Here is a 14,848-nt window from a genome sequence, read left to right as displayed (position 1 = left end):
TGGAGGGCGAGGGAAAGCTTTGTGTGCGTCTCTGTGTGTTTTATGCCTCTTGTTGCACAGGTGACATGCTGATAGAAATTAGGTCCAACGGATTTCAGTTTTCCTGCATTAAAATCACTGGCCACTATGATAGTCTTCATCCAGATCGCGGTTAGTGATTGCTGTCTGATGTCCTGAAGATCTTTTCATTCCTAGGAAACGATGGCGGAAACATTATCTACAAAAAAAGTTAAAATCAGTGAAAAAACACACAAAATAGCAGAATTGGTCAGGAGCCCGTAAAACAGCCACTATACACTCCAGTACCATTAGCCTTCTCAAGGCTGTGTGTGTGCGTGCACGTTAGATCTATGGGCCTGGAGCTGAGTGACACCGATCTCTGATTCATATCCATGTAATATCAGAGAACAAAGACTTCCAACCATGGCAACATCACAACACTCACTCTCCCTACCTGTCATTGGAATGTGTGGCTTCAAGATTGCGATATCGTTGGCCGTGACTCAGATAGGTGTTGTCCATATTGCGTCAGACTCTTGCTGTGACATGACCCTGTACGATTTCTCATTATTGTTTTATGAGTGACGACTATCTCAAAGTTCAAATGTCACTGCTTTGGTCATATTGTGTGAATTAGGCCCTTTGTCACACATGTGCATTAGGTCCTGTGTGGCTCAGTTGGTAGTGCATGGTGTTTGTAACAACAGGGTTGTGGGTTTGATTCCCACAGGGGACCAGTGTGAAAAAACTATAGCAATGTATGCACTCACTACTGTAAGTTGCTCTGGATAAGAGCATCTGCTAAAACATAAATGTAACTGCACATAGCTCAGTCAGCCATAGATACAAAGGTTTGAGTTTATTCCAATGCTGTTTAGCATATTAGTAATACCGGTGCGTAGGAATAACCTGAACAGATCACCTGTTGAAATCTATTGTAATTTGTCATCTAATAAAGTTATGTTTTTCCACAGCATGTTTCTCTATTAGACTCTTATGAGGGAACGGCAGGTATTCTGTTACCAGAGGCCTACACCGTTCATAAACTACATCACCTGGTAACAATGTGAAAGATGATGGACGTAGTTTTCTGTGCTATCAAAACCACCATAAACCACAGAGGTATAAGGATGTTTCTATAATAATGATCAAGTCGTTGTTAAGTCACTGTAAAACCAGACATCACAATGAGACTATAGCCACCACCTAGCACTATCTGAAGACATCTAGGATAAGGCTGGGATACAAGTCTTATCATCATTACAGGGTGGTTTCCCAAATGACCCACCACAAACAGACACAGTCAGTCAAGCTGTAAAGCCTTTGATTATAGTGGATGTAACTATAGCTGAATGTAAGGCTAGTATTATTCATTCTTGTATTGTAGATGAAGCAGTGTTTGGAGATGTGCACATATACCTATCTATACACTATTATGAACAATACTATGTATCCTTTACTGGGTACACTCTTAGAAAAAAGGGTTCTTCAGCTGTCCCCATAGAATAACCTGTTTTGGGTCCAGGTAGAACACTTTTTGTTTGCAGGGAGAACTATTTTGGGTTCCATGTAGAACCCTCTCTGAAAAAGATCCTACATGGAACCCAAAAGGGTTCTAGGGATCTACCTGGAACCAAAAATGGTTCTTCAAAAGGTTCTGCTATGGGGACAGATGAAGTATCCTTTTAGGTTCTACATAGATAGCACTTTTTTTTCCAAAAGTGTAATAATATGTATCCTTATCAGGTTAGGTCAATCTGGAGACAGCAGAACCAGATTCACTTGTAATGTTTTGAGGGAGAGATGTATTTTTTCCTTATTTACATAAAACCTTGTAGCACATAGATCACTGAGACTAAGACCAGAGCCATGTGGAGGATTACAGGGTCAAATGTCCTTATCTAGTCATCTGCCTGGTTAAAACATCTTATTTTTAAAAATATATATAAATTTTTTCACCCCAATTTCGTGGTATCCAATTGGTAGTAGTTACAGTCTTGTCTCATCACTGCAACTCCCGTACGGACTCGGCGAAGGTCGAGAGCCATGCGTCCTCCAAAACACAACCCAACCAAGTCGCACTGCTTGTTGACACAATGCACATCCAACCCGGAAGCCAGCCGCACCAATGTATCAGAGGAAACACCGTACACCTGGCGACCTGGTCAGCGTGCACTGCGCTCGGCCCGCCACAGGAGTCGCTAGTGCATGATGAGACAAGAATATCCCTGCCGGCCATACCCTCCCTAACCCGGACGACTCTTGGCCAATTGTGTGCCGCCCCATGGGCCTCCTGGTCGCGGCGGTTAAAACATCTTAAGATGGAGAGGAGTACAGGGATGGAGGGGGGAAAGGGAGGGAAAGAGAGAGAGGGTCGAGAGTAAAGGAGAGGGGGAGAGCGGAATAAGGGAGATGGGATGTCAGAGGAAATCAGCAGTTGATGTTATGAAAACCATCCCTCTCACTACAAACCATCCCTCTCACTGCACACCATCCCTCTCGCTGCACACATCCCTCTCGCTGCACACCATCCCTCTCGCTGCACACCATCCCTCTCGCTGCACACCATCCCTCTCGCTGCACACCATCCCTCTCGCTGCACACCATCCCTCTCGCTGCACACCATCCCTCTCGCTGCACACCATCCCTCTCGCTGCACACCATCCCTCTCACTACACAATTACTCTCTCACTAAACCCCAGCCCTCACTCTACAGCCTGTTTGAACATCAGCCCTCTCATTCTGCAGCAGGTTGTTGTTGGTGCTGTATATCAGCCTGCCCAGAGCCCAGCAACCCCCCCCCCCCTCCCCCCGACATGCAATGGCAGCATTTACCAGTACATACTATTGACTATCAGAGGGCAATGTTGTTGAAGCTGCAGTTGGCCAGCGAGGTACAGCTCTGTATAAGCAGGCCTGCCTGGGGTCACACCGTGTGTGTGTGTGTGTGTGTGTGTGTGTGTGTGTGTGTGTGTGTGTGTGTGGTGTGTGTGTGCGTGCGTGCGTATGCCTAATGTATGTATGCTCAGTGTGTTTGGGTTGAGTCTGTTAATATGGTCTCACAGGCCCAGTCGTGGTTTTGGGGTATTGAATTAATACTGAGGTGATAGGAGTGATTGAACGGTGGTTGCAGTTGTTTGCAAAGGGAATAGAAAAAAACACGACTAACTCATATACAATATTACATTTTGTCAAAAGAAAACCTGCTAGAGGCAGGTGGTGCTAGAGGCAGGTGGTGCTAGAGGCAGGTGGTGCTAGAGGCAGGTGGTGCCAGAGGCAGGTGGTGCCAGTGGCAGCTGGTTCTAGAATGCACCACAACTAATTCTTAACAATATGCTGGAATATTATTACAGTATACTCTACAGAACCTCTAGATGTCACCCCATTGTGTCTGTCTGATGTCATTGTCTACTTCTGTTTACAATATGACTGCTATTGTGCCATGTTCCTCTATGGCGTTCAATGGTTGTTTTTTCTGTCTCTGTGTCAGACAATGTGGATCTGATCAGTAGCGACTACTTAGTTACCACTGTTCAAACATTACTGTGCCGAAAAGTCATCCATGCACTATGTAAAAACTCCTCATGACATAAAATACACATTACATTTTGATAAGGGCTAGAGTAAGCTTTGTTCCTGACCACTAAAGTAACAGTTGCTTCTGTAAGCATAGGGAAAGAACAGATGCAACAGCTTTGAGGTGAAAACCCATTGTCTTCCTCGTGACGTCTCAGCCTGTCCCATGCCAGCTAGGCTCTCAGGGACCTTGTTGCCACCAAGCAATGTGAGGAGAAAGGGTCATAGATGTCCTCAGCATATTCAAATACAGTAGTTTCCCTTAGCCTGGTTGTCTTACAGTTTCTGCATTGATTCCACACTGATGTATCCTGGCCTTGTCCAATAAGACAACAGTATGTTGACTAAAGCGAATATAGACTAGCAGGACTGTGACTGGCACCCAGGCTAGATGTCCCTTATCTGTGTATGATGTATGATCTGTTTCCTACAGGTGTGGTTCTGATGGAAATCTCTGAGGTGCACAAAAAGGTTCACCTGGAGCTGGAGGAGAATGTAAGTTACCCAGCTGACCTACTGTCACTTCTTCTCTTAGTAAAATAGCAATTATTCCTTTTTTGTTATGTAATTACCATTTTACCATCTAATTGCTAATTAAGTGGCAGACTGAAGTCAAGGGTTACCATTCTCTTTGACCTGCATTGTGTGCTCATGTCCACCCACAGCCATAGGGCCTTCCTATGCCAACTCTCTCTTTCTCACTTTGACTAGTAGTTAGCAGGCTTCCCTTATCCTCTAAACACACCCAGAAGACAACAAAGCCTAGTGAGAAATACTACCTGGACACAAGACAACTGTTACTACTTTGTTTGTCTTTTTGACCAGGGATGGACAACCTGCTGCTCCCCCCCCCCCCATCAGCAGTTTTTCTATTGTTATGTGTGACGATCAGTGACTGACAATTAGCCCAAATAGATTGGTAAATTAGTCCAGCGGGCCAGCTATGTAAACTTAGTAATCATGGTCTAATTACCGGCCGGGGGGGCCCCCCTTGATTTTGCTAGTCTCACTCACATATAATAAAACCTGTGGAGAAAAAATGAATATAACAGCAAATCTTCCTCTCCGACCCATGGCAAAATGTGTACAATTGCATGAAATTTGTTATAAAATTGCACTATCTTCTCTACGCCCCATGGCAAAATGTGTAGAATTCACGAAATTAACTCTAAAACGTAAAAATGTTTCACTGTACTGTTTTACACATGTTGCTTCCTGTGCACGTGGCAAATAAACTTTGAAACTTAACTGAATTTAAGATGATTTGTATGATGAATATTGCATTGTCTGGAGTGATGAATCAGGCTTTACCATCTGGCAGTCTGATGGACAAATCTGGGTTTGGCAGATGCCAGGAGAATGCTACCTGCCCGAGTGCATAGTGCCAACTGTAAGGTTTGATGGAGGAGGAATAATGGTCTGGGGTTTTTCATGGTTTGGACTAGACCCCTTAGTTTCAGTGAAAGGAAATGTTAATGCTACAGCATACAATGACATTCGAGATGATTCTGTGCTTCCAACTTTGTGGCAACAGTTTGGGGAAGGCCCTTTCCTGTTTCAGCATGACAATGCCATACAGATAACTTGACTGGCCTGCACAGAGCCCTGGCTCGCCAACTGCGAGCCTAATCGCCCAACATCGGTGTCCGACCTTACTAATGCTCTTGTGGCTGAATGGAAGCAAGTCTCCGCAGCAATGTTCCAATATCTAGTGGAAAGTCTTCCCAGAAGAGTGGAGGCTGTTATAGCAGCAAAGGGGGACCAACTCCGTATTAAGGCCCATGATTTTGGAATGAGATGTCAGACAAGCAGGTGTCCACATACATTTGGTCATGTAGTGTTTCTGTAAGAGGGAAAGAAGGAGAAAGTAGTCAATGTTTAAAAAAAAAAGAAAGACCTGTTGTTGGAATTCCCCTTACTGAGAAAGCCATTATCACAGCTACATTCCTCTGGCTCAGCCTCACAACTGTTATCCTGATGTCACCATCTTAACATGATTATTATTGTCATACGTTTATATATCGACTTGAACTACATTCTTTCTTTTCTTTTCAGTTCAAGCAGTTCCACAAAGAAATCATTTCTGAGCTGGAGAGGAAAACAGAGTTGGATGTCAAATATATGACTGTAAGTACCTTGACCATTGTAGGACCTTGGCAAGGGACAATGTAATAGCAAGGAGTGTGTGAGTGCATGCGTGTGTTTGTGTAGGTGTCTGTATGTCTACGTGTACAGGTATGTGAGTACACACTTCAACATGGTCTCCAGGGCCTCCCGAGTGGCGCAGCAGTCTAAGGCGTTACTATAGACCCTGGTTCAATACCGGGCTGTGTCGCAGGGAGACCCATGAGGCGATGCACAATTGACCCAGCCTCCTCCGGGTTAAGGGGGGGTTTGGCCGGCCGGGATGTCCTTGTCCCATCGCGCTCTAGCAACTCCTGTGGCGGGCCGGGCGCATGCACACTGACACGGTTGCCAGGTGTACAGTGTTTCCTCCAACACATTGGTGTGTCTGGCTTCCGGGTTAAGCGTACATTGTGTCAAGAAGCAGTGCGGCTTGGCAGGGTTGTGTTTCAGGAGGATGTACGGGAGTTTCAGCAATGGGACAAGACTTTAACTACCAATTGGGGATAAAAAGGGGTAAAAAAACATCAACAAAAACATAGTCTCATATCCCCTCCTCAATATCCCCTGTCCTTTCAATATCCTCTATCACCTCCCCAATATCCTCTATCACCTCCTCAATATCCCCAATATCCTCTATCACCTCCTCAATATTCCCTATCCCCTCCTCAATATCCCCTGTCCTTTCAATATCCTCTATCACCCCCTCAATATCCTCTATCCCCTCCTCAATATCCCCAATATCCTCTATCACCTCCTCAATATTCCCTATCCCCTCCTCAATATCCCCTGTCCTTTCAATATCCTCTATCACCTCCCCAATATCCTCTATCCCCTCCTCAATATCACCAATATCCTCTATCACCTCCCCAATATCCTCTATCACCTCCTCAATATCCCCAATATCCTCTATCACCTCCTCAATATTCCCTATCCCCTCCTCAATATCCCCTGTCCTTTCAATATCCTCTATCACCTCCTCAATATCCTCTATCCCCTCCTCAATATCACCAATATCCTCTATCACCTCCTCAATGTCCCCTATCACCTCCCCAATATCCTCTATCCCCTCCTCAATATCCCCAATATCCTCTATCCCCTCCTCAATATCCCCTATCCCCTTCTCAATATCCTCTATCACCTCCTCAATATTCCCTATCCCCTCCTCAATATCCCCTGTCCTTTCAATATCCTCTATCACCTCCTCAATATCCTCTATCCCCTCCTCAATATCACCAATATCCTCTATCCCCTCCTCAATATCACCAATATCCTCTATCCCCTTCTCAATATCCTCTATCCCCTCCTCAATATCCCCTATCCCCTCCTCAATATCCCCTATCCCCTCCTCAATATCCCCTATCCCCTTCTCAATATCCTCTATCCCCTCCTCAATATCCTCTATCCCCTCCTCAATATCCCCTATCCCCTTCTCAATATCCTCTATCCCCTCCTCAATATCCCCTATCCCCTCCTCCTCTCCTTGCATTCAGTCAAAGTCCTCTCTATCTCTCCATCAAACCTATCTTATCCTCTGTATCTCTCATCCAGGCAACATTCAAGCGGTACCAGTCAGAGCACAAAATGAAGCAGGACTCTCTGGAGCGCTCTCAGACGGACCTGAAGAAGCTGCGGAGGAAGAGCCAGGGAAAACAAGCCACCAAGTATGAGAAGAAGGAGAACGAGGTGAGACTAGAACCTGATTTCAAATAATCAAGGAAAATGAGGTGTGACTAGAACCTGATCTTAATTAATCAAGGAGAACGGGGTGAGACTAGAACCAGATCTTAATTAATCAAGGAGAATGAGGTGTGACTAGAACCTAATCTTAATTAATCAAGGAGAACGGGGTGAGACTAGAACCAGATCTTAATTAATCAAGGAGAATGAGGTGAGACTAGAACCTGATCTTAATTAATCAAGGAGAATGAGGTGAGACTAGAACCAGATCTTAATTAATCAAGGAGAACGAGGTGAGACTAGAACCAGATCTTAATTAATCAAGGAGAACGAGGTGAAATCTAATCTCACCGAGGTCTCAGTGATCAGACTGTCCACTCAGTGCACCTTGGTGAGACTAGAAAATGCCCTTGTCCTACTTTTAGAATTTTCTCCATTTTGAAACGGGGTGTCTTTTTTTTCTTTTGGAACAACACGATCAGCTGAGAAGTGACTCTGTGTGCAGTTAGTTTTTTCTGATGGTGTGAGCATATGCTTGGGTTCCTTGAGTTTCTCAGACGGCTATAGAGAGCACTTTAACAGACGGTCACGTGACTTTACCCTCATCCAAAACCACCTTTTTCTCTATGTGTCTCAATATAAAAACCAGACAGACCATTATTGCTCTTGGTTGCCATGGTTGTCATGTTTTGTTTTCACAAACAATGCCTAACCCTTCTATGGACTTCCTTATAAAGTAATGATTTACACACATGGAGCAGTAATCCACAGAACAGGGGTTCCCAATTACATTCAGCCGCGGACCGATTTCTTTCTTGAGTGGATGGTCGGGGGCCCAGAACATAGTTATAAATACTTTGTACACTGCAAAATGACCACAATAATCCCAAACAGATACTGTATTGTAACGGTTGTCGTCGGATTGAGACCAAAACGCAGCGGGTATATGTCTACTCATCTTCTTTTATTACGGAAAGAAGGAAAAACCAAAATAAACATTTACACCAAAAGAAACACAACGACGAATAAACAGTGCTGTAAGGCCATAAGCTATACATGGAACAATCTCCCACAAACACTAAACCAAAAACATACCCATATATAGGACTCTCAATCAGAGGCAACGAGAAAACATCTGCCTCCAATTGAGAGTCCAACCCCAATAAACTAGACATAGAAATACAAAAGACTAGAGACCACAGAAATACAAACATAGAACATTACCCAAAAACCCGGAAATAATAAATCAAACACCCTACTAAATAAACCACCACCCCGAACCACATAAAACAAATACCCTCTGCCACGTCCTGACCAAACTACAATAACAAATAACCCTTATACTGGTCAAGACGTGACATGTATAGTATTTCACAAAAGCAGAATCATTTCAAACCTTGATTACATTGGGATACGATCACATATACCTCTTTATTTATGAGTGGGAATATCTATTCCTAAATTCCTGGTGATTTTTACTGTCTTTTATGTCACAAAATTGTTCAAATAAATTGGGTGGGCAAATAAAATCCCCCGAATGTAACGCTCGTCGTATGAAAGGGACCAAGGCGCAGCGGGTTGAGTGCTCATTTTTTACTTTTAATTAGAACACTGAAAACACAAAACAAGAAAACGCACGAACGCACAGTAATGCAGGCTACACACAGCAATGCAAAAACAACTTCCCACAAAGGGACAGGTGAAAACAGGCTACCTAAGTATGACTCTCAATCAGCAACAACGATGTACAGCTGTTCCTGATTGAGAGCCATACCAGGCCAACAAAGAAATACACAACATAGAAATACGAAATAAAGAACATAACCCAAAAACCACGGAATACTCTAACCAAACACCCCCCTACATAAACACATATACTAACAAACCCCGAACCACATAAAACAAATACCCCCCTGCCACGTCCTGACCAAACTACAATAACAAATAACCCCTTTACTGGTCAGAACGTGACAGTTACCCCCCCCCAAAGGTGCAGACCCCGGATGCACCTCACCCAAAAAATAAACACAAAAATAAACCCCCCAAACTAAAGGGAGGGAAGGGAGGGTGGCTGCTGTCACTGACGGTTCCTGTGCTACACCCCCCCCCCTCCCCAATCCTCCTACTGTGGAGGTGGCTCAGGCTCTGGCCTTAGCCCCCCACCTAACCTGTCCACCCCCGCTGAATACCTCTGGCTGAGGCACGTCGCTGTAGACCTCGGGCTGAAGCACTTCGCTGTAGACCTTGGGCAGACGGACGATTCTGGGAGCTCCGGACTGTAGGGCGACTCTGGGAGCTCTGGACTGTAGGGCGACTCTGGCTGCGCCGATTCCGGACTATAGGGCGACTCACTCGGTTCCAGACTGTAGGCCGTCTCACTCGGTTCCGAACTGTAGGCCGTCTCACTCGGTTCCGGACTGTAGGCCGTCTCACTCGGGTTCCGGACTGTGGGCCGTCTCACTCGGTTCCGGACTGTGGGCCGTCTCACTCGGTTCCGGACTGTGGGCCGTCTCACTCGGTTCCGGACTGTGGGCCGTCTCACTCGGTTCCGGACTGTGGGCCGTCTCACTCGGTTCCGGACTGTGGGCTGTCTCACTCGGTTCCGGACTGTGGGCTATCTCTCTTGTTTCCGGACTGTGGGCCGTCTCACTCGGTTCCGGACTGTGGGCCGTCTCACTCGGTTCCGGACTGTGGGCCGTCTCACTCGGTTCCGGACTGTGGGCTATCTCTCTTGTTTCCGGACTGTGGGCCATCTCGAAACGGGGCACCGTCGCCGGACACTCTGGACGGGGCACTGTCTCCGGACACTCTGGACGGGGCACTGTCTCCGGACACTCTGGACGGGGCACTGTTGCCGGAAGCTCTGAACGAGGCACTATTGCCGGAAGCTCTGGACGGGGTACTGTCGTCGGAAGCTCTTGACGGGGACTGCGCACTGACAGCCTGATGCGTGTGGCTGGTAGTGGAGGTACCAGACTGGAGACACGCACCCCAAGGCTAGTGCGAGGAGCAGAAACAGGACGAGTTGGACTGGGCTGACGCACTGGAAGCCTGGTGCGTGGGGCTGGTACTGGACATGCCAGACTGGATACACGCACCCCAAGGCTAGTGCGAGGAGCAGGAACAGGACGAGTTGGACTGGGCTGACGCACTGGAAGCCTGGTGCGTGGGACTGGCTTTGGATACGCCAGACTGGATACACGCACCTCAGGGCTAGTGCGAGGAGCAGGAACAGGACGAGTTGGACTGGGCTGACGCACTGGAGGCCTGGTGCGTGGGGCTGGTACTGGACATACCAGACTGGATACACGCACCTCAGGGCTAGTGCGAGGAGCAGGAACAGGACGAGTTGGACTGGGCTGACGCACTGGAAGCCTGGTGCGTGGGACTGGCTTTGGATACGCCAGACTGGATACACGCACCTCAGGGCTAGTGCGAGGAGCAGGAACAGGACGAGTTGGACTGGGCTGACGCACTGGAAGCCTGGTGCGTGGGACTGGCTTTGGATACGCCAGACTGGATACACGCACCTCAGGGCTAGTGCGAGGAGCAGGAGCAGGACGAGTAGAACTGGGCTGACGCACTGGAGGCCTGGTGCGTGTTGCTGGCTTTGGATGTGCCAGACTGGATACACGTACCTCAGGGCTAGTGCGAGGAGCGGGAACAGGATACACTGGGCCGTGAAGGTGCACTGGCAGACTTGAGCGCAGTACTGGCACCACCCTTACTGGCTGGATGTCCGCTTCCCCCTGGCAAATGCGGGGTGCTGACACCGCGCACACCGGCCTGTGAATGCTCGGCCTCGACGCCGTGCGCATCACCCCATAGCACAGGACCTGACCAGTAACATGCTGCCTCCGGTAAGCACGGGGAGTTGGCTTGGGGCTTAACCCTGGCCCAGCCAAACTACCCGTGTGCCCCCCCCCCAAAAAAAAATGATTGGGGCTGCCTCTGAGGCTTAAATGCCAATCGTGTACCCATATAACAGTCCCAATCTTCGCTCCACCTTCGCCGTTCCTCCCTCACTGTCACCACCTGTTCCCATGGGAGGCGATCCCTTCCAGCCTGGATCTCCTCCCATGTGTAGGATCCTTTTCCTTCCAAGATGTCCTCCCAAGTCCAGGACTCCTTGTAGTCCACCTGCTGCTCCTTCCTCCGCTGCTTGGTCCGTTGGTGGTGGGAAGTTCTGTAACGCTCGTCGTATGAAATGGACCAAGGCGCAGTGGGTTGAGTGCTCATTTTTTACTTTTAATTAGAACACTGAAAACACAAAACAAGAAAACGCACGAACGCACAGTAATGCAGGCTACACACAGCAATGCAAAAACAACTTCCCACAAAGGGACAGGTGAAAACAGGCTACCTAAGTATGACTCTCAATCAGCAACAACGATGTACAGCTGTTCCTGATTGAGAGCCATACCAGGCCAACAAAGAAACACACAACATAGACAGAACATAGAAATACGAAATAAAGAACATAACCCAAAAACCCCGGAATACTCTAACCAAACACCCCTCTACATAAACACATATACTAACAAACCCCGAACCACATAAAACAAATACCCCCCTGCCACGTCCTGACCAAACTACAATAACAAATAACCCCTTTACTGGTCAGAACGTGACACCGAATTTGGTCCGCGGGCCGTCTATTGGGGAATCCTGACAAAGAGGATATCAAAGAAAGAAGTTTATGAAGTTTGTATTGAGAGTAAACCCATGGAAAGTCATAGGCCCAGCTGGCTCCTTGATCTTGACACACACCGCAAGGAGGAAAAACTGTACATAAAAGTGCACAGATGGAAGGGAAATGAACACTACACATGCACAGTACCACCACACCTATAGCTGCGGGCAGAGTCTTTGTGTTAATGTCAAGTGGAGTGCCGTCACTGCCGTGCCCCTTCACGCATAAAGCAACACTGAAGGCTCATCGAGGATCAAATGCCTCTCATAACATTAGAATGGACAGTGTGTTTTAGTGAATGTGGGGAGTGGGAGCACTGTACACTCTTGTGTGAGTATTGCGCTCTCAAGTGTTGACTGGCTATGGGTACAGCCGCCTCTGGAGTATGAAGTGTGCACCTAGGAGCTGGTAGTTGGCCTGGAGTTGGTTGGTAGTATACACTCACTGACAGGCTTCACAGGGTGTAGTGGGACTGGGAACAGGGGAAGAGTTTATACATAAAAAAATGTTGCCTTAAATAGAGTAGACTTGGAGTGGTGTCTGGTAGCATATTTAGCCACTAACAGTAATCAGAGGATACAGAGTAATAGTCTTCCTATCCTTAGACTTCTTTATTAAATAGGACAAGGAACAAGGTGAGAGATGGGCCCCAGGAGATGCTGTCTGTTGATGAAACCCACTCTGGCTCTGCTCAATAACTCCTCTTTCACTCCTGCTTTATTGACTGGTTTCATCGGTCCAACGTTGATGAGTGTCAGTGTGTGAGATGGGTTTCTTTTTAACATGCAGCACATGTTCTATTATTATTCTGACTCAAATCCTAGAAGCACTAGCTAACTGGGAGTTTGGAAGAGGAGAATCATGTCTCTTTCTATCCCAGAAGCACTAGCTAACTGGGAGTTTGGAAGAGGAGAATCGTGTCTCTCTCTATCCCAGAAGCACTAGCTAACTGGGAGTTTGGAAGAGGAGAATCGTGTCTCTCTCTATCCCAGAAGCACTAGCTAACTGGGTATTTGGAAGAGGAGAATCATGTCTCTCTCTATCCCAGAAGCACTAGCTAACTGGGAGTTTGGAAGAGGAGAATCGTGTCTCTCTCTATCCCAGAAGCACTAGCTAACTGGGTATTTGGAAGAGGAGAATCATGTCTCTCTCTATCCCAGAAGCACTAGCTCACTGGGAGTTTGGAAGAGGAGAATCATGTCTCTCTCTATCCCAGAAGCACTAGCTAACTGGGGATTTGGAAGAGGAGAATCATGTCTCTCTCTATCCCAGAAGCACTAGCTAACTGGGGATTTGGAAGAGGAGAATCATGTCTCTCTCTATCCCAGAAGCACTAGCTCACTGGGAGTTTGGAAGAGGAGAATCGTGTCTCTCTCTATCCCAGAAGCACTAGCTAACTGGGAGTTTGGAAGAGGAGAATCGTGTCTCTCTCTATCCCAGAAGCACTAGCTAACTGGGAGTTTGGAAGAGGAGAATCGTGTCTCTCTCTATCCCAGAAGCACTAGCTAACTGGGGATTTGGAAGAGGAGAATCATGTCTCTCTCTATCCCAGAAGCACTAGCTAACTGGGAGTTTGGAAGAGGAGAATCGTGTCTCTCTCTATCCCAGAAGCACTAGCTAACTGGGGATTTGGAAGAGGAGAATCATGTCTCTCTCTATCCCAGAAGCACTAGCTAACTGGGAGTTTGGAAGAGGAGAATCATGTCTCTCTCTATCCCAGAAGCACTAGCTAACTGGGAGTTTGGAAGAGGAGAATCGTGTCTCTCTCTATCCCAGAAGCACTAGCTAACTGGGGATTTGGAAGAGGAGAATCGTGTCTCTCTCTATCCCAGAAGCACTAGCTAACTGGGAGTTTGGAAGAGGAGAATCGTGTCTCTATCCCAGAAGCACTAGCTAACTGGGGGTTTCGAAGAGGAGAATCATGTCTCTCTCTATCCCAGAAGCACTAGCTAACTGGGGGTTTCGAAGAGGAGACTCTTGTCTCTCTCTCTTCAGTTTCATCTCTTCTTAATTGCTTTTTGGTTGTAATCTTGTTATTAACCATCTTTGTTTCAGTATGTATATTATCTTTACCTATGAATGGCACCCTTTAAAAACAGGGCTGTAATCTAGTCTGATCTTGGTGAAACTAATAGACAGTGATGTATTGTGGCTTGATATGTGGACAGAAACTCCCTCCTCTTATGAAGTGTTAATGGTTTGTCATTGTCCTATGAATATGACACCTGTTGATTAGATAAGGGCCAACCCATACACACTTAGTAGTCATGTATCAGACTGTATTTAGTTTTGATCAACTGTGATCTGCTGTGATCTACTTTAGGTCAGTTGTCAGAAGATATAAATGGATTAAAAAGAAACAACCTGCGCTCTCCAAAGTAATGCATAAATGCCTTTTAATAGATAGATTATAGATGAAGTAGCATGGATCGGTAATGGAATTTCCCCACATCTGTCTTTTTCAAACCTCTACAGGAGAGCACACCTTACACCGGTTTTAAGGTCTCTGCACTGGCTGCCTGTGAGTTTTAGAATTCATTTTAAGATTCTTCTATTGGTTTTTAAATCAATCCATGATTGTGCACCCCACTTCATGTCAAACATGCTTTTAAGTTATGTACCCAGTAGGTCCCTCAGGTCCTCTGGCACTGGCCTTTTAACTATTCCAAAGCCTAGGACCCAGAGGCATGGAGAGGCAGCCTTTAGTTATGATGCCCCCAGCCTCTGGAATAGCCTGCCAGAGGACCTGAGGGGGGCAGAAACTGTGGACATATT

The 14,848-nt window shown here is 46.6% G+C and overlaps 1 protein-coding gene across 2 annotated transcripts in view; it reads left to right on the top strand.

Moving 5' to 3' along the window:
* LOC115152928 (brain-specific angiogenesis inhibitor 1-associated protein 2-like protein 1) overlaps positions 1-14,848 on the top strand; it is a 66,653-nt gene that overhangs the window by 17,363 nt on the left and 34,442 nt on the right. For both annotated transcript variants that reach the window (XM_029697862.1, XM_029697861.1), the window contains exons 4-6: positions 4,010-4,071; positions 5,632-5,703; positions 7,252-7,386. In XM_029697862.1, coding sequence (XP_029553722.1) covers positions 4,010-4,071; positions 5,632-5,703; positions 7,252-7,386 — 269 coding nt within the window. The remainder of the gene's footprint in view (positions 1-4,009; positions 4,072-5,631; positions 5,704-7,251; positions 7,387-14,848) is intronic.

This window comes from Salmo trutta, chromosome 18 (assembly GCF_901001165.1).
Source record: "Salmo trutta chromosome 18, fSalTru1.1, whole genome shotgun sequence".
NCBI lineage: Eukaryota > Metazoa > Chordata > Actinopteri > Salmoniformes > Salmonidae > Salmo > Salmo trutta.
Note: the sequence above shows the minus strand (reverse complement) of the source record. Positions and strands in the feature narration are given on the sequence as shown.